This window comes from Anolis carolinensis, chromosome 1 (assembly GCF_035594765.1).
Source record: "Anolis carolinensis isolate JA03-04 chromosome 1, rAnoCar3.1.pri, whole genome shotgun sequence".
Taxonomy (NCBI): Eukaryota; Metazoa; Chordata; class Lepidosauria; order Squamata; family Dactyloidae; genus Anolis; species Anolis carolinensis.
In genome coordinates this window covers 244,129,772-244,151,127 of record NC_085841.1, presented here as the reverse complement: position 1 = coordinate 244,151,127, position 21,356 = coordinate 244,129,772, and the positions used below count along the sequence as shown (strand labels likewise).

At 39.6% G+C, this 21,356-nt stretch overlaps 1 protein-coding gene across 3 annotated transcripts in view; it reads left to right on the top strand.

Moving 5' to 3' along the window:
- The window catches only part of xrcc5 (X-ray repair cross complementing 5), a 77,285-nt gene that overhangs the window by 3,067 nt on the left and 52,862 nt on the right, over nt 1-21,356 (top strand). For all 3 annotated transcript variants that reach the window (XM_008118791.2, XM_008118790.3, XM_062967337.1), the window contains exons 2-9: nt 1,103-1,216; nt 3,019-3,202; nt 7,074-7,122; nt 10,697-10,819; nt 12,899-13,087; nt 15,246-15,360; nt 15,826-15,964; nt 20,827-20,939. In XM_008118791.2, coding sequence (XP_008116998.2) covers nt 1,103-1,216; nt 3,019-3,202; nt 7,074-7,122; nt 10,697-10,819; nt 12,899-13,087; nt 15,246-15,360; nt 15,826-15,964; nt 20,827-20,939 — 1,026 coding nt within the window. The remainder of the gene's footprint in view (nt 1-1,102; nt 1,217-3,018; nt 3,203-7,073; nt 7,123-10,696; nt 10,820-12,898; nt 13,088-15,245; nt 15,361-15,825; nt 15,965-20,826; nt 20,940-21,356) is intronic.

Sequence of the window (21,356 nt, the reverse complement as noted above, 5' to 3'; positions counted from 1 at the left end):
GTTCCCTGGTATAAAAAGGACAGAGAAAAAACCCTAACCGTTTGTATATAGACAGTTCCAATCTGCTTAACTTTGTTCTGCCTTTCTTTTCTTTTTCCAAGGAAAGTTCTTGGCTGCATTTAAGAGCTGCATGCCAAGTAGAAATTTCAGAAGGTGAAATTAACTTTTGCTCTCATTGCTCATTTGTGTTAGGAAAAGCTTTGCTTGCTGATTTGGTATACAGCTTTTGGAAGCCTTAGGATACCTGCCAGGAGAAAGAAATATAGACCTGGCATTGCTTTCTATCATTTCTGAAGTGCCATTAAGCACAATGCTTTGCACATTTGGACTTGGAAACAGTTTTATTGAACACAGTGGGACGTATTTCTGAGAAAATGGTTATTTAAAGCATACCTAGTCTTTAAAAATAATGATTTTAAGGTAGGAAACTAACATATAAGTCAAAGATGGGAAACAGGATATGGATCATCTAGGAAATTATTTCTGAAACTTTGATCTTCCAGATGTTTTGGGCTTCAACTCCCCAAATTCCTGACAGTTGGCCAAGTCAGCTAGGGCTTCTAGGAGTTGAAAGGATCAATGTTTGGGAACAACTGACCTACAGTGCATCCACACTGTAGAATCAATGAAGTTTGACACCACTTTAACTGCCATGGCTCAATGCTATGGAATCCAGGGACTTGCAATTTGGCGGGGCACCAGTGCTCTTTGGCAAAGAAGGCTAAATGCCCTGTAAAACTATGACTTCCATTATTCCCTAGCATTGAGCCATGGTGATTAAACTGATGTTGAACTGCATTAATTCAGTTGTGTAGATGCCAAAGATTGTGCAAATGTTCTTCCAAAGTAAGCAGACACTTAGAAGCTATAAAATGAAAATATATTTCAATGAGTAGTAACTTCTATTAGTTTAGTAGGGCTTATATCCAGGTAAATTGATGCCTTCTAGCTATGACTTCCTTTCTTTACAGTGGTAAAGAAATTTTTGGTTCTAATTTTCATATTCAACAATATTCTGTTTAGGGCCATAAATGTGTTCTTACGTTATTTTGTTATTAGGTGTGTTCTAATTCAATTTTTCTTTTTCTTTTCCTTTCGGCAGTCAGCAGTGGTGCTATGTATGGATGTTGGCTTTTCGATGAGCCATTCTGGTCTTGGAGAGGAGTCTCCTTTCGAACAAGCCAAGAAAGTGATTACAGTGTTTGTGCAAAGACAGGTAATTGAAAAGAAATAACTTGTGGCTTGATCGTAGTTCGGGCAGTCCCCAAGTTACAAATGAAATAGAGTCTGTAGGTTTGTTCTTAAGCTGAATTTGTTTGTAAGTCTAAACAGATATATTTTTAAGTGTAACTCCAGCTGCATATATATGTGTGTGTGTGTGTGTGTGTATATATATATATATATATATATATAGAGAGAGAGAGAGAGAGAGAGCGTTTTGGATAGCATAGGGAAGGCTTTGCTGTCTGTGCTCTTGTTCTGAAGATTTCACCTCACTTTCTGTCCCTGTGATTATTGGATGTTGAGACATTTGGCTTGTTGAAACAAGGAGAAAGCTTCAGTGGAGAAACCTTTTCCACATGATAACTCTTTCAGGAGTGAATTTCCTTTCATGGAGGTAGATTTCTCTCACTTCCTGTTATCTCACCTTCAGTTCTTAACTGTGAGTCGTTTGTAAGTCAGATGCTTGCAACTCAGGGACTGCCTGTAGATGTTACATGAGTTAGAAACAGACTGCAGCATGACATTGATTCTGTAATGTAAAATGAAACTGGTGCATCTTCTGGTATCATCATGTGCATTAACTCCACTCCTGGAAAGAGCAACTGCCTTGGGTAAAGTGCAAAAGAACATCCTGTGGTTATCAGGATTTTGACAAACATCTAGAGCATTGGTTCTCAACCTGTGGGTTTCCAGATGTTTTGGCCTTCAGCTCCCAGAAATCCTAACAGCTGGTAAACTGGCTGGGGTTTCTGGGAGCTGTAGGCCAAAACACCTGGAGACCCACAGGTTGAGAACCACTGATCTAGAGCCTGCTGTGCAAGATTGGGATTTGTTTGTGACAGTGTAGTCATAGCAGCAGCTCCATGTTGGGGGGCGGGTACAGAGATCAGAGGATTTCTCTGAACCAATAATATACTTTGAATTTGATTTCTTAGTATAAAGCATACTTAGGTTTGACATGTAGTAGTCTTCAGTCAAGCCTTGCCCTCATGAGAGGTGCCACCTGGTTGCCAGGTTATAGGTGAAAAGGTCTGGGAAATTGGCATCCGTAGCCTTAATGTACTGGCAGGCTACTTGAAAGGGGATTGAAATCCTAGCTCATTTTCTGTTGCGCTGAGAAGTATCTAATTTGTCAGCAACTGATACCAGTAAAAAATGACTTTTTTCTCACTCTTTAGCAGACATGATCAGCCATAGTGGCATGAAGGCCAGCTTTTGCCTTGGAGATAGGATAACCCTTTCCCTTTTGAGGTGAGGGGTGTTAACCATAATTCTAAACCAGAAGTCAATTTCGGGAGTACAACTCTGGAGAACAGATTCAAATCCTTACTCAGCCATGGGGACCCACTAGGCGACCTTGGGCAAGTCACACTCAGCTTCTCAGGAAAATGAAGTTAACCCTTCTCAGAAAAGTTTTTGCCAAGAAAGACCCATGATACCTTTGTCTTAGGAGTGCATTAGTTGGGGATGACTGTTAGGCACGCAGCAACTAACAACAAAGGTTAACTATGACCTTGGGTGATTTCCAGAATTTATGATATACCTGCCATATTTCCATTCTGTTAGTTATATTAAAACATTCATTATACATTAAAACTATGCTTCTTACATTGTTGTGGGCAAAAGTCTTTGTAGCACGATTTTCTGGCCTCAGGATGTGTTTCCAAATGTTGACCTGTAGTATTATGCAGTTTGATAGCTAAATCTGAAAACTTGATGTAATGCTAGTAAATCATTGAGGCTTACCTGTAAAGTTTATGCTGCTCACTCTGTTATCTTGTTTACAATTTCCAGGTGTTTGCAGAAAGTAAAGATGAAATTTCCTTGGTTTTGTTTGGCACAGAAAACACAGCAAATAGCCTTGCCAGTGAGGATCAGTATCAGCATATCGCTGTGCACAGACACCTGATGCTGCCAGATTTTGATTTGTTGGAAGACATACAAAATGTGATTCAACCTACTTCCGAACAAGGCGACAGTATCTTTTATGCATGTGTTTTTGCTAGATTATAGTTGTATGGAGGGGTGAAAGTTTGTTGTTATCTCAAACCATCTTCTTAATAAATTCCCATAGTCTTTATGATGAAACTAACTGCAAGAACCCTCAGTTCACCATGTATAAAATTCTTTATTGGGTGGTTGCTCTGCTTTTGGTTTCAGTGTTCAGATATTAGATGGTGCATGTAAATATGTCTAATGAACTGATATACATTAGTATTGTGTTTAGAAAATGAATTTATTTATTTATTTACAGCATTTATATTCTGCCGTTCTCACCCCAAAGGGGACTCAGGGCAGATCACAGAACACATACATATATGGCAAACATTCAGTGCCATTATACAGAAGGACAGACAATAGTTGGAGGTATATCTATGTATAGGCATTTTCCCATCTTTGGCGTCTTGGAGTTGTGCTTAGGGGGGTGCTGTTGCTCCACGTCCATGTCGAAGAGCCCAGATTGTAGACTTCTTCCTTTCTTTTGATCGCTAGCACTTTCTGGTATTTCCTTTTTGTGTTGCCATAAAATACCTCCCCGTTTAAGTGGTACCTAATTTATCTACTCACAGCTGTTTTTGAACTGCTTAAGTGGGCAGTGAGCAGGGCCGAAGGTTGGGCACTCATCCCGACCCATGCTTTGAACTGCCAGCCTTTCGATTGGTAAGATTTATTACAGTTGGTGATTAAACAGCTGTACTAAAGCTGTGTTGTGTGGATTATTCCAGTTGTACCTTGATATGAAAGTCATTGAAATTCTGGTGGAACTTCTCAAGTGGTTTCTTTTCATGAAATTAAAGGGTATGGGTGCTGTCATTGTGGAGGAAAGGTTTCTGTATGAAGGAGATAAGGAAACATTGTTCCTGGTTAACTATAAATATGTTTGTATTTTCTGCTAGCATGTGCCTGCCCATAGCAGTGCCATTTATTTGAAAGTACAATTATTTCTGTGGTTATGAGAGAATGTAGAAACAGTTTAGTGGATAAGTGTGCTGTAGCCCTCGTCAGAAAAATATGTAGAACAGCACCTCAGTTAACAAACTGTAAACTGAAAATATACCAGAGGCAGATATAACACAGAAAGAATAGGGGTAGATAGGCATGTGCGATCCAGGAAAAATGGTTCTAAACTCTCTTTGAAAGTAGGGGGTGCTGGCGCTTCATTTCTAAAGTTATTTCCGAATTTTGAAGGCAAAAAGTTCAAAACTTTCTGAACTTCCGAATCTTCGTATGTACCTCATTAATGGCAGATGAACATGCACATGAAGGAAAACATTATTGTCAATGGGGAAACTTGAGGGGCTTTTCTCTCCCTCATTTTTGAGCTATCCTAATGCAACTTGCTACAGTGGTAGAACACATTTACCACTGTTAGCTTATCAAATCTAAGAACGTTTGACTTATCCTCAGATTTTTGGCAAATTTTCAAAGTTTTTATAAAAAAGCATTTTAAATAATAACAAAAATCTGTTCCTGGTTTGAAAGTGTTTCATTAGGTTGTCTTTACTTTAAAAGTCGTTGTACTACTTCAGAAACTTTGTTTTTGTGGCTGAAACTTTGTTAAATTGGTGGAGAGAGACTCAACAAACTATAATGTGCTGTTTTTATAGGACTATGTCCCTTGCGCAAAGACAAGGTTTTGGCAGTGTAATAAAGTTTTGCCATGTTTTTATGACAGAACCAATTAGGAAATGAAATTTATCAACCAGGAACAGAAATCATAGCACACCATCAAATTACTCCTGACAGATGGCCATCAGCCTCTGAATAAGGAAATCTGTTCCTGGTTTGAAAGTGTTATTTCTTGTTTCATTTGGTTTTCTGGGGCTGAGAGTTTGTGAGTTGCCCAAGATCACCCAGTGGGTTTCCATGGCTGAGTGGGGAATCAAGCCATAATCGTATTCCAACTCTCAAAGTACACTACTACACCATGCTGTCTCAAAATGGCCCAGTGCTAGCCAGGAGGGAAAACTCTTCCAGCACTGGGGTTTCTATGGGACTGTTATTAAGCCCGATGTTAGCCAGGAGAGAAAATGCTCAGGGCTTGGTTTCTTTATATGAGGCTGTTATTAAGCCCGATGTTAGCCAGAAGAGAAAACGCTCTGGGCTTGCGTTTCTTTCTATGGGGCTGTTATTAAACCCAATGCTAGCCAGGAGAGAAAACACTCAGGGCTTGGGTTTCTTTCTATGGGGCTGTTATTAAGCCTGATGCTAGCCAGGAGAGAAAAAGCTCTTCCCTTTTTGCCAAGACTACTGTATTATAATAATCAGCACAGATTGGGCAAGGAGGCAAGCCCAGGCTAGGCTGCTCCTCCCTGCAAACAAAGTTTGGTTGAATTAAAAACATTTTCTCATATATTTGAAGGTATTCCAAGGCCATTAAATAAATAGGCTCCAGCGCTTCGAATTGTAAAGTTAATTCTGAAGCGTCAAACCACCTCGGAACCCTGTTCTGAACCCAAAATAGATACACATTTATTCCGATTTACGAGTATTCCAAGGAATTCGCCCATGCCTATCCTACAGCACACAAAAAAATGAGCAGTTCCACATGTTTCAGCAAAATTTTAGAATTAATTTAGAATTAACAAAATGTTGTGAAATGAAGCAGCCAGGTCAGATAAACTTTGCATAAATGAACAAAAATATCTTGAACCTTCTAGAGAACACTGAAAGACCTCCAGAATGGTCCCCCCTCCCTTTTACCAGCTTCCACTTGTATGACTTCAATTCTGGTGGCAAAAGCTATAGACCTATGCTTTTTAGAAATGTGCGGGCAGTAATTCTTGAGGTAGACTTATCTGCTCGTACCTTTTCTCTTTGGTTTGCTGTTCACACATGCTCAGTAAGGGATTCAGGAAGAAACTGCTGTTTACCTTGCTCACAAGTACAATAGGATTGGCTAAAAGAGAATACCATTCTTTTCCAGGTCAAGCTTTCTTGCCTCGTTTACAGCAGATGCTCTGCTGCATCCTAACACTGAAGTATACCTTAGTTCAGCCCTCTGTCACCAGCTTCATAGTACCTAATGCTTTTTAAAAACAAATGCTTTCAGCTAGAAAGGACAAGGAGCAAGTAAAAAGGCCTCCAAAAAGACTTTGTAAAGAGGAATTTCATTGTCAGAAGCTTTGTTAACTGGAGTATGCCTGTATACTTGATGGCATGTGCGGGATGTTGGTACATAGTGGTGTCATATCCAAAGTGGCTTGGATAGTGTTCTCTGAGAGCTTGAGTGTTGATTGTATTTTTCACAGGAGATCATTGTGTCCCTCACATAACTTTGAGCCTTGATTACTTATGGTCTGAAATCTGAGCCTGTATATCAAGACTCCTGATAATAGGGATTTCAGTGCTAGCCCCCTTCCTTTTTCTTCAAAAAAGCAGATTACATCTTATAAATATTTTTAGGGGGTGGTGGGGGTCGTTGTTGAGAAATTTTGTTCAGTGTTTACTTGAGTAGCGAGATAGTTTTGTATGCGAGTTTTCAGAATTGAGATTTCATTCTTGTTTGCTATATGGAATTCTGATGAAATGGTTTAGCAGTTTCCTGGAGAGAATTTTGCAGTGTCTTGTTATAATTGTTCATGTAATGTATTGTCCTGTAGAATTTTTTTCATCCCCTAAGAATGACATTTTGTTATTTGCATTTATTCAGGAATCTGATGTTTGTATTTCAGCAAGTATCTTGTAGGTTTGGTCTGTCTTTCCTTGCCACAGCATGTTTAGACAATTGCTAATTATTACTACTCTGCCTATAGGACTGCTGCACTAATAACATAGTGATGTAATGATGCCAAAAATATATCAGATCATGATCTTCTTATTTCATTGTCTTTCCTTAATGTGCTTAGTTCTCGATGCTCTCATTGTGAGTATGGACTTGCTTCAAAGAGAGACAGTGTAAGTATTTCAGCACATGGCTGCCTTTTCTGTATTTTGAAAATAGGACTGACTTGCTTTTCAGTGCAGAAACATAGTATGACAAGACACTTTTTAAATTATTATTCTGCTGTGACACTATGTAATAGGAACACCTTAAAAAAGACAGATAATAAAGATGTGTTGAAGGATGCTGGCCACAAGTGGTAACATGCTTATAATGAAAATCAAAATTCCCCATGTCTTACATAGGTTAATAAATAGGCGAGGGAAGGTTTGTTAGTTAAAAGGAGGCCATGGCAGTACTTTTAACTACCAAGATTCAGAAAATAATCAGATCAACAATACACTTTCCTGTCCTTGAAGGGTAACAAGGATAATATAGAGCCCGTGGTGACACAGTGGGTTAAACCGCTGAGCTGCTGGTCAGTGGTTCGAATCCAGGGAATGGGGTGAGCTCTTGCTGTTAGCCTCAGCTTCTGCCAACCTAGCATTCCAAAAGCATGCTAATGTGAGTAGATCTTCTCCAGCGAGAAGGTAATGGCACTCCATGCAATCATGCTGGCCACATGACCTTGTAGGTGTTTATGGACATTGCTGGCTCTTCAGTTTAGAAATGGAGATGAACACCAACCCTCAGAGTTGGACACGACTAGACTTAGTGTCAGGGGAAAACCTTTAACTTTATCCAGCAAGGATAATACACAATTTCTGATCTTTCCTTTTCATTGTGTTCTGTTTTTGTTTGTTTGTTTGTTGTTTGACACTAGCTACTTAACTGTTTTTATGAAGATTTCTTGAGTGACAGAAATTCAAACATTAAATATGTAAGCTAGCTTTGTGTTTCAAGCTTAGCCACTTGGTTTAAATGTAGTTTAAGAATATTCCCTGAACGCTTTCCTCATCACTTTACTTATGTTCCCTCTCTCTTCTATTAGATGTTCACAAATTTCCCAACTGAACAGTATATGCCACCTGTGCTGACTCTATGTCAGTCTTGGCCCTGGACCCATTCACACTACAGAATTCTAGCACTATGTTTCCACTTTAATTTCCCCTGGCAATCCTAGATTTTCAGTTTATGGGGAAGCATTTCATCCAAATAAAGGACACAATTTTACTACACCATCTATATATATAAAAGCGTGATGGAATCCTGGTGACCAACAAAACAACAAAACTACAGGCCCCCCAACCTCGAAATTTGACAACACAACCCATCATCCATGCCTCTAGGTTGATACAACAAAAAGAAAAGAAAAATAAAGTCCTAATTAGAGGGAAAGGAATAATTGTTTTTATCCAATTGCTGCCATTTAGAAGGCTAAGCTCTGCCCACTTGGTCTCCTAGCAACCTACTCAGCCCAGGGGACAGGCAGAGTTAGGCCTCTTCCACACTGCCTATAAAATACAGATTATCAAATTTTATTATATGGCAGTGTAAACTCAAGGCCCTTCCACACAGCTATATAACCCATTTATAATATTATATTATCTGCTTTTCACTGGATTATCTTGAGTCCACACTACCATATAATCCACTTCAGTGTGCATTTTATACAGCTGTGAAGAAGGGGCCTCATATAATCCAGTTCTAAGCAGATAATATAAGATTATAAATATACAGTACAGTCTCACTTATCCAACATAAACAGGCCGGCAGAACGTTGGATAAGTGAAAATGTTGGATAATAAGAAGGGATTCAGAAAAAGCCAATTGAACATCAAATTAGGTAATCATTATACAAATTAAGCATCAAAACATCATGTTATACAACAAATTTGACAGAAAAAGTAGTTCCATGTGCAGTAATGTGATGTTGTAATTACTGTATTTACAAATTTACCACCAAAATATCACAATGAATTTAAAACACTGACTACAAAAACATTGACTACTAAAAGGCAGACTGCGTTGGATAATCCAGAACATTGTATAAGCGAATGTTGGATAAGTGAGATTCTACTTTAATATGAAATAATTACTGGGGTAGAATAATGCAGAACAATATAATCTCTAAAACCAGGACAGTAAATAAAGACCAACAGTCTGAAAGCAAGAAAATTGGAAATTCCACAAACAATCAGGGCCAGCTAACACCTCCCAAGAAAGGATTCTTCCAGAAAGGAAGCTGAGAAAGGAGTGAAGCACTGTGTATTACCAAAGTCTACTATTACTATCATTATTATTATTATTATTATTATTATTATTATTATTATTGTGTTGTGGTCAACCGTGAAAAAGAATACAGTCTGGTTCCAAGTATTCAAAAACACTAAAATCAGAATATATAAAAATTAATGTGGTATAATAAAACAGAACAATACAATCTCTAAAATCAGAACACTAAATAAAGAACAACACTCTGAAAACAGGGGAATTCCACACAGGAAACAATCAGGGCCAGCTAACACCTCCCAACAAAATATTCCCATCATCAAAGTTTGGCAAATTCTCTGTTTTCTCAGGGCCACAGACAGTAGAAGCACATAAAATATCGCAGAGAACACCACTCTGAAAACAAGGGAATTCCAGACAGGAAACAATCAGGGCCAGCTAACACCTCCCAACAAAAAATTTACTCGGGGAGGAAACAGCCAGGCTTTAAAGCTGCAAGACCATTACATCCTAATCATTTTTCCTAATTGCAACATTCATACTTGCCTCCAACAGACAAAAAAAAACCAATCAGAAATATTGTATATTCACAACCTTTAGGAAATAATATCCCCTGATGGCGCAGCGTGTTAAAGCGCTGAGCTGCTGAACTTCTGGACCGAAAGGCCGCAAGTTTGAATTGGGGGAGCGGAGAGAGCCCCCACTGTTAGCCCCAGCTTCTGCCAACCCAGAAGTTCGAAAACATGCAAATGTGAGTGCATCAATAGGTACTGCTCCGGCGGGAAGGTAACACCACTCCATGCAGTCATCCCACATGACCTTGGAGGAGTCTACGGACAAAGCCGGCTCTTCGGCTTAGAAATGGAGATGAGCACCAACCCCCAGAGTCGGACACGACTGGACTTAACGTCAGGGGAAAACCTTTACCCTTTACCTTACCACCAATTCCTCAATACAGTAGAGTCTCACTTATCCAAGCCTCGCTTATCCAAGCCTCTGGATAATCCAAGCCATTTTTATTGTCAATGTTTTCAATATATTGTGATATTTTGGAGCTAAATTCGTAAATACAGTAATTACAACATAACAATATTGCATATTGAACTACTTTTTCTGTCAAATTTGTTGTCTAACATGATGTTTTGGTGCTTAATTTGTAAAATCATAACCTAATTTGATGTTTAATAGGCTTTTCCTTAATCCCTCCTTATTATCCAAGTTATTCGCTTATCCAAGCTTCTGCCGGCCCGTTTAGCTTGGATAAGTGAGTCTACTGTACTTTATTTCCCATACCACCAGACTTCGCCACAGCAACGCGTGGCCGGGCACAGCTAGTGTATCATATTTCAGTTAGGCAATACATATTATACATTGACTGTGGACTTTTGTTAAATATGTATGATTAAATATCTAAGCCTATATTTTTAAAGAGCTGTTTTTTTCTCATGAGCTGAATGTTGTTTTTCTTCCTTTAAGAGGGAAAAAATACGAGAAGCTACACATTGAGGTTTTTACTGACCTTGGCAGTCCCTTCAGTGAGGATCAACTGGATGTTATCATTGCTAACTTGAAGAAAACTGGGATCTCGCTTCAATTTTTGTGAGTATGCAGTCTGATTTCTACTTCAGGTTGTTCTCAAAACTGAAAATTCTTCTGCTCTGTAGTGTGTAGTGTAGTGTGGATGGTATTTTTTAAATGTTTTTGATATTTTTCTCCGTGTCAGGAGTAACTTGAGAAACTGCAAGTCGCTTCCGGTGTGAGAGAACTCGGCACATGCAAGGGCATTGCCCAGGGGATGCATGGATGTTTGATGTTTTGCCATTCTGTTGGAGGCTTCTTTCATGCCCCGCATGGGAAGCTAGAGCTGATCGACGGGAGCTCACCCCGCTCCCTGGATTTGAACCACTGACCTTTTGGTCAGCTGTTCTGCCAGTGCAAGGGTTTAACACATTGCACTACCGGGGGCTCCAAATGTTTTTGATTAGGCACTGCTGCTTGCAGTCTGCATAGGTGAAAAAGCAGTAATAACTACAGTACATCCAATTTTCCAACTGATGTAAATTATGCAGAGAAATAAAACATCTGGCTTTGCTTGCTATCAGCAATCTACCATTAGGAAAAATGATAATGGATGCATCGAAGTTGACAGAGTCTATGAAAAATAGTAGTTAGGGGAGCACCTAAGTTGTCCAAGAAGGATTACTGTGGTACTTCTAAGACTGAGATAGGTCTCTGATATCTCATGTTATATCAAATGTGCTGGTCATTAAGATGCCACTGCACGGTGCTTGTGTCTTCAGAATGGGGTGAGTCAGTATATTCACTGCACCTCGCTATCCCATTTCACACACTGTGATAGTTTAGATGGGTTAAAAATCTACCACTGCATGGTGTACTCAGAAGCAAGTACCATCATTTTCAGTGGACCTTATCTCATAGAATCATAGAGTAGAAAGAGACCCCAAGGGCCATCCAATCTAAATCCCTGCCATGCAGAAACACAATCAAAGCACCCTCAACAGATGGCCATTCAGCCTCTGCTTTAAAAACTTCCAGAGAAGGTGTCTCCACCACACTCTAAGGCGGCACATTCTGTTGCAAAACAACTCTTACCATCAGGAAGCTCCTCCCAATGTTTAGGATGAATCTCTTTTCCTGCAATTTGCATCCATTGCTCCATGTCCTAGTTTCCAGAGTAGCAGAAAACAAGTTTGCCTCCTCTATGTGACATCCTTTTGAATATTTGAACAAGGCTATCATGTCCTCTCTCAGCCTTCTTTTCTCCAAGCTAAACATACACAGCTCTCTCAGCCATTCCTCATAGGTCTTGGTTTCCAAACTTTTGATCACATTGCTTGCCAATATGATCAAAAGTTTGGAATGATCCAAGCTTCAGGTAACTGCATAAAATGTATGGCCAAGGAGAAGCTTATGTTGGCTTCCTCACTTATGGGATAAATTGCTTCTGAGCATAGAGAATAGATTTGCACTGGGAATACAATCCTAAGAGAAAGGGAATGAGCATTTAGCCCTTTTTTATTTCCTGAATACTCCAGAGCAGTGGTTCTCAACCTATGGGTCCCCGGGTGTTTTGGCCTACAACTCCCAGAAATCCCAGCCAGTTTACCAGCTGTTGGGATTTCTGGGAGTTGAAGGGCAAAGCATCTGGGGACCCACAGGTTGAGAACCACTGCTCCAGAGCATTCATCAGGTTTGTGTACATCTCTCTGTTGACTGCTGTTTCTTTTAAGACATGCATTTCTTGTTAAATATAGCTTGGGCCCTGCTTGTTGATCCATGAGTTACAACAAAGGAGGAGGTGATTCTGATGCGCTGTGCTAAACTTTTAATTTAGACTGATTTTACAGGGGACAGTACGTCAGCTTTACAAATTCTCCAAAAAAAGTTGCATCCTTTTAAGATCTTGTCTAGAACTAGTCATCTCATCAGTGACTAATGGTGCAGCAGTAAATAAGCATCATCTATGTGGGTTTGCTTACTAAGACTTGAGAATGACATTTGAAAGTGTATCAGAACAAAAGGAGAACTTCAGGCATCAGTGTACATGCTTTCCTATTAAAAAAAGAAATAAATAGAAGCCATAATTTGAATTGATTTGTTGTTCTGCCTTGTGAATGAAGAACATACATTGAAACTGTTTTTTAATTGCTTGTTTAGTTTGCCGTTTCCAATGAATGACGAAGGTGGAAGCGGGGATAAGACAGATCGTGCTCATTCTCATAAGCCCCAAAACTCTTTTCCAAGAAAAGGGCTATCAGAGCAGCAGAAAGAAGGCCTCAAAATGGTGAGGAAACTGATGGTTTCACTAGACAAAGAAGATGGACTGGAGGAGATTTACACTTTTAGGTAACCTTGATGTCATTTTGTTTCTTGTATTAGAAGCTTTGCTGTTTACTTCACTTGCAAGACGAGATAAAATCCAAACATCCTCTCTGGCTTAAAGGACATCCCCTTAATTTATGGTGGAAATTTATTTCAGTGTAAGGATGTGAAAGTTCACAAGGCAGGTGTTCAGCATCCATCTTGCCATGTATTTTAAAACCATGAGAGATAATATAATTTGAATCAGAGAAGCAGTAGACAGGAAAGGAAGCACACTTTGAATCTGACTAATATAGTTTACCCTAGTAGCACACAAGGCTATTTCAGTGCTGTGGAATCCAGGGAGTTGGAGTTTGGTGAGGCATCTGTACACTGGCAGAGAAGGCTAAAGAATGTGTTGTTGAAGACTTTCATGGCAGGAATCACTGGGTTGCTGTGAGCTTTCCGGGCTGTACGGCCATGTTCCAGAAGCTTTCTTCTCCTAACGTTTCACTGACATCTATGGCATGCATCCTCAGAGGCGTAAGGTCTTTTGGAAACTAGTCAAGTGGGGTTTATATATCTGTGGAATGTTCAGGGTGGGAGAAAGAACTCTTGTCTGTTTGGAGACCGTGTGACTGTTGCAATTGGCCATCTTGATTAGCATTGAATAGCCTTTCAGTCTGCTTCCTGCCTGAAGGAATCCTTTGTTGTGATTCAAGAGTTCTTTCTCCCAACCTGGACTTTCCACGTCTGAGGATGCATGCCATAGATGTGGGCAAAATGCCAAGAGAGAATGCTTCTGGAACATGGCCATACAGCCTGAAAAACTCACAGCAACCCAAGGCTAAAAAACTTGTAATACTACAACTCCCATGATTCCATAGCATTGAGCTGTGGCAATTAAGGTGAGTTCCGATTATATTAATTCTACACCCCCAATTGCTCTTACTAAGATGAGATCCCCAAGTGAATGTATGCTATTGACTGAACGAGAGTAACCATGAATATCCAGATGCAGTTTTTGTTGTTGCTGATACAGCATTGTTGAATTAGCGTTCCCTCACTACTTCGCGGTTCACTTTTCACGGATTCGCTGTTTTGCGGTTTTTCAATAAACCCTAAAAGACTATTATAAATCATTAAAAATTACAATTTACAGCCTAAGGAAGGGAAGAAGGAGAAGCCGAAGGGACAGAAAAGGAGCCCAAGCTGCAACAGGAGGAGAAGGAGGCGATTTATTAACACATGACTGGTTGATAAAGACTTAAAATAGTGTATAACTACTAAAATAATGTATAAATATTAAAATAAATATAGTGTCCCTACTTCGCGGATTTTCACTTATTGCGGGTGGCCCTGGAACCTAACCCCCGCGATAAGTGAGGGAACACTGTACTCACATTAATCACTTCCTATAATAATGATAATGTTCTAGGGTTCTGTCAGTACTTTCCATCCTAAATACCAGTTTGGTACAACAGCTCACAAATCACCAATGTGGAAATTCAACAGAATTTTTAAATCCTCAGAAAACAAAAACTGCGTTGTTGTTAGCCCAAATGTCACAGAGATGATTCACACACCAATGCACCTCACCTGGTGACTGGTAGCTGGATGTGTTAATAGAGTGCATTGGCAGTGTTGAATTAATGCAGTTTGACTCCACTTTTAACTGCCATGTCTCATTGCTATGGAATCCTGAAAGTTATAATTTTACCTGAGCTTTGGCTTTTTCTACCAAAGGTCCTGGTGCCTAACCAAACTGCAGCTCCCAGAATTCTATAGCATTGAGCCATGACAGTTAATGTGGAATCAGACTGCATTAATTTGATAGTGTATATGCACCTGTAGTCCTTGCTTTGTAGTCCTTGGTTCTCAACCTGTGGTTCCCCAGATGTTTTGGCCTTCAACTCCCAGAAATCCTAACAGCTAGTAAACTGGCTGCGATTTCTGGGAATTGTAGGCAAAAACACCTGGAGACCCATAGGTTGAGAACCACTGCTTTAAACCCTCGTGTTCTGAGGTTTTGTCTATTGATCCTGTGATCAATTTGAAATGAATAAAAATAAAGATTTTTTTCCAATTTAAGTTGTTTAAAATGAGTTTTGAGTTTGTATTTGTACTTCAGTGATTTGTGGAGCCATTTACTGTGTCTTACCATGTAGTTTCCCCCCATATATATGTTTTTTTCCTTACTTAGAGAGAGTCTGGAGCAGCTTTCAATGTTTAAGAAGGTTGAACGGAGACCTATGCCTTGGCCCTGCCAGCTTACAATTGGTTCTAAGCTTTCCATAAAAATTGTGGCTTATAAATCAGTAAGTTATTACAGTTGTATTGTCACCCTTCTATCCCAGCAGATAGCATGAGTGAACACGTATCAGCATGTATGCCTGTAAAAACAGAAACACTGACTCATTGTAAATGCAAGTTTATATATTTATTCCTTCATTATTTAATTATTTAAAATATATCATGCCACGTTGGGCAGCTTACAGCATTGATTAACACAGCACAACTAAAACATTAATTGGTTTTTAATTTATTCTATAATTTATTTATTCTAGATGTGTTCTGAATGTTTCTGTTAAATCAGTATTGAGATTGACAGTGGTAGTAAGAAAAGGATATTTCTGGTCATCGCGTAAGTTTTGTCAGCACAATGACAATTATTTTCCACTCCCATTTGGAAAAGGAAAGTGGGTACACAGGGAAGTTGCAGTTAAAATACATATTAAAATTAAAGGGATTAAAGAAATTCTTTCTTAAATTTTGATACCAAGTTCACTGAGGAGAAAACGAAAAAATCCTGGATAGTTGTAGATGCCAAGACGTCAAAAAAAGATGATCTGCAAAAAGAAACAGTGTATTGCTTAAATGATGATGACGAAACAGAGGTTCAGAAGGAGGATGTTATTCAAGGTATGATTTTTGTGCTTTATGCATTGAATTTTCCCAAAGCTTCGGGTGAGTTTGTTCAAGAATTAGTATGTTTTCATTTGAAATGATTCCCCCCCCCCCCCTGTCTTTGAGGTCTTTTCTTTGACTTGATTCAAACACAATGAGAGGCCATTGTTGACTGCCGTGAAAATGTCTCTGAACCTTCCTTCCTTGTGTCCTTTACACACAGAAATGGAAAAAGACGAAATTAAAAAAAAAATTTTAACCTAACACCTCTCCAGGAATCTAGGTCAGTGGTCTCAACCTGTGGATCCCCAGGTGTTTTGGTCTACAATCCCCAGAAATCCTAGCCAGTTTATCAGCTGTTAGGATTTCTGCAAGTTGAAGACCAAAACATCTGGGGACCCACAGGTTGAGAACCACTGCTCTAGATTTTTCAGAGGGTGCATCTGCAATGCAGGATTAGTAAAAATTAGGCACTACTTGCAGTCCCACGGCTCAGTGCTATGGAATCATGGGAGTTGTGGTTTTACAAGGTCGTTGGCCTTCTCTGCTCTTTCCTCACCAAACTATAAATTCCAGTATTTCATAGCATTGAGCCATGGCAATTAAAGGAGTTTCGAGCTGCACTAATTCTACAGTGTAGATAGGTAAAGATAAAGGTTTCCCCTGACGTTAAGTCCAGTCGTGACCGACTCTGGGGGTTGGTGCTCATCTCCATTTCTAAGCCGAAGAGCCGGCATTGTCTGTAGACGCCTCCTAGGTCATGCAGCCAGCATGACTGCATGGAGTGCCGTTATCTTCCTGCTGGAGTGGTACCTATTTATCTACTCACATTTGCACGTTTTCAAATTGCTAGGTTAGCAGAAGCTGGGGCTATCAACGGAAGCTCACCCTGTCCCGCAGATTTGAACCGCCGACCTTTCGGTCAGCAAGTTCAGCAACTCAGCATTTTAACCTGCTATGCCACCACGGCCTCTTAGTGCATGCGAAGGCGAAAATCAAAAGGTCGTGTTCTGTCTCACTCCCCAACAGCAACCCAGGGTTTATCACTGGATCAGAGTAAGGTCTTTGTATATAGATAATGCCACCCATATTTCTTTTCAGTTGAACCCCAGTTTTTGCCAGTAGAAAAATATTCCATTATCTTAATATTGTTTGATCATATGCATTTGTTTATGTACTCTTTTAATTTTTTGATCCACTTTTGTTCTGCCAGGTGTAGTTTTGCTGCGCAGCATTCCACCCTTTGTTTCACTCAGCCTTAATTCAGTCCATTTTTCCCCTTGATTGTCTTCACTCGCAGAAGAATCTGAGCATTGACATGGATTATCCTACAGTCAGTATAAAGCAACCCATGTGAGCTCTGCTGTGCCCCTCTGTACCCGTTGCCTGGCGCCTAGAGTAGTTACTTCTTTGGCTGCAGCTCTTAGAATCCCTCTAGCAACATCACCAATGGCTTGCTGGCTGGAGTCTTACAGACATTATAAGTAATCCATAAAAATACTTTTTCCAAGCCCTAACATTTACAGTTTAATTGGTGCTGGAGGCCAATGGGTGCTGCTGTTTCTGATCTTTATTTTCTCCAGACTTGTCTCCTTAGGCAACTCAGAGTCAGTTTCCTTTTCTTTTGGGTAGCTTTCATGTTGTACTATAAAGGCTTCTTTAATTTGACTTAAAAAACTTTTGTGGTAGCAACCAACTTCTTCATCCACTCCTGTTTCTTGGGATGCAGATAGCACAAGTTTATAGGTGGCAATATACAGTCAAAGCACTGTAGTCAGGAATGTTGTAGCATGCTTTGGAAAATAAGACCAGGAAGGGTGTGCATCTATGCTGAAGAACAAATACAGTTTGACACCACTTTAATTTCCAAGGCTGTGGAATTGTAGTTTTACAGGGTCTCTACTAAAAAGTTCTGATGCTTCACCAAACTACAACTCCAGAATTCCACAGCATTGAGCCATGCACTTAAAGTGTGTTTATTTGTTTTTGTCGTGTTAGGAGTAACTTGAGAAACTGCAAGTTGCTTCTGGTGTGAGCGAATTGACCGTCTGCAAGGATGTTGCCTAGGGGACGGCCAGATGTTTTACCATCCTGTGGGATGTTTCTCTCATGTCCCCACATGAGGAGCTGGAACTGACAGATGGGAGCTCACCCCACTCCCAGGATTCGAACCACTGACCTTTTGGTCAGCAGTCCTGGCAGCAAAAGGGTTTAACCCATTGTACCACAGGGGGCTCCATTTAAAGTGATGTTAAACTGTATTCATTCTCCAGTGTAGATGTACCTGAAAATGTGTTATTTCAGTGAGTGAATAAATCAAGACTTGTTATGCACCTAAATGCTTAAAAACTATAATAATTGCTGCTGAAATATTGTTTCATATAATCTTCCCTGCTGCATTGATTCTAGCTTTCTGTGATATAATGTGATGCTTTTTACATTGATAGTGCTTTTAAAAAATACAAGGTTTTTTTTCCAAAGTTTACTTATAAGCTAACCTGAACATTTTTGTGAAATGATTGAGCAGAATTATTCCAAATAGAAGTTAAATCTTCACAATTTAAATAAATAAAATAAAAAGATGGCAAAATACAGAAAACATGTGTCTGCTCAGCAGGACAGTTTCTTTGTAAAAGCATTGTTGCCGTTTCGTGGGAAATTGGTGTACTTTTATCAAGACATTTTGTTCTGTGAACTCCTCAGAGAGTGCTTCTTTGAATGTCCTGCTGATTTGTTACATCACTGATTTTCTGTTTGAAAAAAAATATCAGAAAGGAAAAACACAGGTTGAGAAAGGGAGGAAGGAGAGTCTGGCAACTTTAGTAAGACTGCTTTTGCATTTGATTTATTGGGACAAGCATTAAAATGAAATATAACAAAACACAAGATATGGAATGAAGAAGTAGCGTTACTTGAACATACAATCAGAGCAGTGGAACAATGAAAATGGGCCCTGCATGCTTTCAGGCCCTGTATGCTTTCTGAAATGGACAAAAAGTTTATCAGAACAACAATAAAAAGACTGAAAACTGCATGATTAATTTATTAGATTCCAGAAGTAGGGAACTCCATTTGAGAGAGTATTTATTTCTTTATCCCAAAAGTTGCCACACATAGGGAAAATTGTTTTTTTTCTCATTATTTTTTTTATTTTGTAAAGAAACATAATACATCGAAAGAGGTGGAACAATATATTGATAGGAAAGTGAAGGAGGTGAAGGGTTCTGAAAGTAGGTGAAGACATATAGGGAAAATTGGAAAATGTAGCTAAATGTACCTTTATTTACAAAATACTCATCACACTGTAAAACTCTTCCAATGTAAAAATATATAAACAAAGATATATAAAATAAGATATAAGTTTGTTAATTTTTCCTATGTATGGCTACTTGGGACATCCTGTGGTACCTCACACTTCACAAAGATCTCTAGTGTGATATACAATACATCTGCTGGAGTTCGTTTCTTTATCACTCAGGTCTTTTCATTCCTCTAGGCTAGCTGCATTCACCTTGTGAATTAAAGTGTCTTTGGCTGGTTGCTTGCAAGACAGTCAAGTGTCCTTTGGATCACAGCTCAAACAAGGATTTTTGTGTGACTCCAGGATACTTCAGGAAGTTGTAGTTTGGAGCCAAAATTCAATTGCTAGTTCCAATTCAAGTAGACCGAGTAGAAGGGGTCAATACTTCTTTTAGGTTCCCTCAAAACAGAGTAAGCTTTTGCCCTTTGCAACTCCATTTAGAGAAAGGATTGTTTCCTTTGTTGAATCAATGGTCAATTGATTTACTATAAGTGGCTCCTATTGGTGTACTCTTAATTGGAACTAAAAATAGTTCTCTACATTCCAAATTCTCTTCTGTTGATCCTGTTGAAAGGATCCTTGATGGGACAGAACTAAGGAAGGAGAAGGAGGCACGAAAGAGCCAATGTGGCTTTAATTGCAAATTTGATTCCTGCCGAAAGCATAGCTCCCAGTCATAGTTGTCCAAGGATTTTGTGGTGCTGGAGATCGGTAGTTTCGGGTATAGTCACCTTTTGGCTCTGCTAGTCTAGGACATAGAAGGATCTGTTTAGTCCCTTCTTACCACCAACAACCCCCTAAAGTTTCTACATTAGGGCCCCAGACATTGCCGTATATGCTCACGGATAAGTCAACCTCTTGTGTAAGTCAACACAAGTTTTGAAGCCAACATTGTGAATTCTGATATGACTGCTCAGCATTGGAACTCTCTGCCTCAAAGTGTTGTGGAAACCCATTCCTCAGAGGCTTTTAAACAGAGGCTGGATGACCATCTGTGTGGGATATTTTGAATTTGCTTTTCCTGCATGGCAGCGGGTTGGACTAGATGGCTCATGTGGTCTCTTCCAACTTTATGTTTCTGTGACTGATGAAAAATTCAAGGTTCATTCCATAGAGAAGGAAAAACCCAGATGCCGACTTGGGGGGGGGGGGTAGGCAGCTGATACCATTTTCTGTCCTGACATCCAAGAAGGACAGAAGGCTACACCATGGTGGAAATAGTACAGTGGTTCTCAACCTGATGTCCCCAGATGTTTTTAGTGTACTACTTCCAGAAATCCCAGCCAGTTTATCAACTGCTAGGATTTCTGGGAGTTGAAGGCCAAAAACATCTGGGGACTCCAGCTAGAAGGGGTCAGTGCTTTTTTTAGGTTCCCTCAAGATGGACTAAGTTCTTGCCTTTCACAAGTCTAGTCAGAGAGAGGGTTGGTTCCTTTGTTGATGAGGTTTACCTACACACATTTACCCATGGATAAGTCAATCCAAAGTTTTTGGGTTTGCCTTTTGACTAACATTTCTAGACTTGTGCATGAGTATATAGGATACTTTGAAAATATGTTATTTTCTCATTCTGCAGGGTTTCGCTATGGGAGTGAGATCATTCCTTTCTCTAAAGTGGATGAGGAGCAGATGAAATACAAAACAGATGGGAAATGTTTTGCTGTCCTGGGGTTCAGCAAAGCATCTCAGGTATGGCCTATAACTCGGAAATGCGAGCTGAGTTGAATTTTAGATGAAGTGAAATTAATAGTTTGGTTTGCCTGTTGTGCATGGTTGCTTGGTAAGATTGTCATTTGTCAGAGCCTTACTTTTGAGTATTGTCCTTGCTCTTCTAGGTAGCAAGCCAAAAACAGAATTATAGATCACATAGAACGATGCACATGCATTTGCACCCATTTAGTGCCATGTTCCCTCAGGGGTAATCTGATGGTAGTGGGGCCAGAGCTGTAAGTAGATGGGGCATTCTCCTCTCTCTCTTTGCAATTCCACTTTCTCTTTACTTCTCACTCACTCCTCTTTTATTCCATTTCTTCATGGTATAAAATAGTAACTACATTTTAACAGTAGCTTGAAAGGTTTTCAAAAGCCATACACAATGAACTGTTG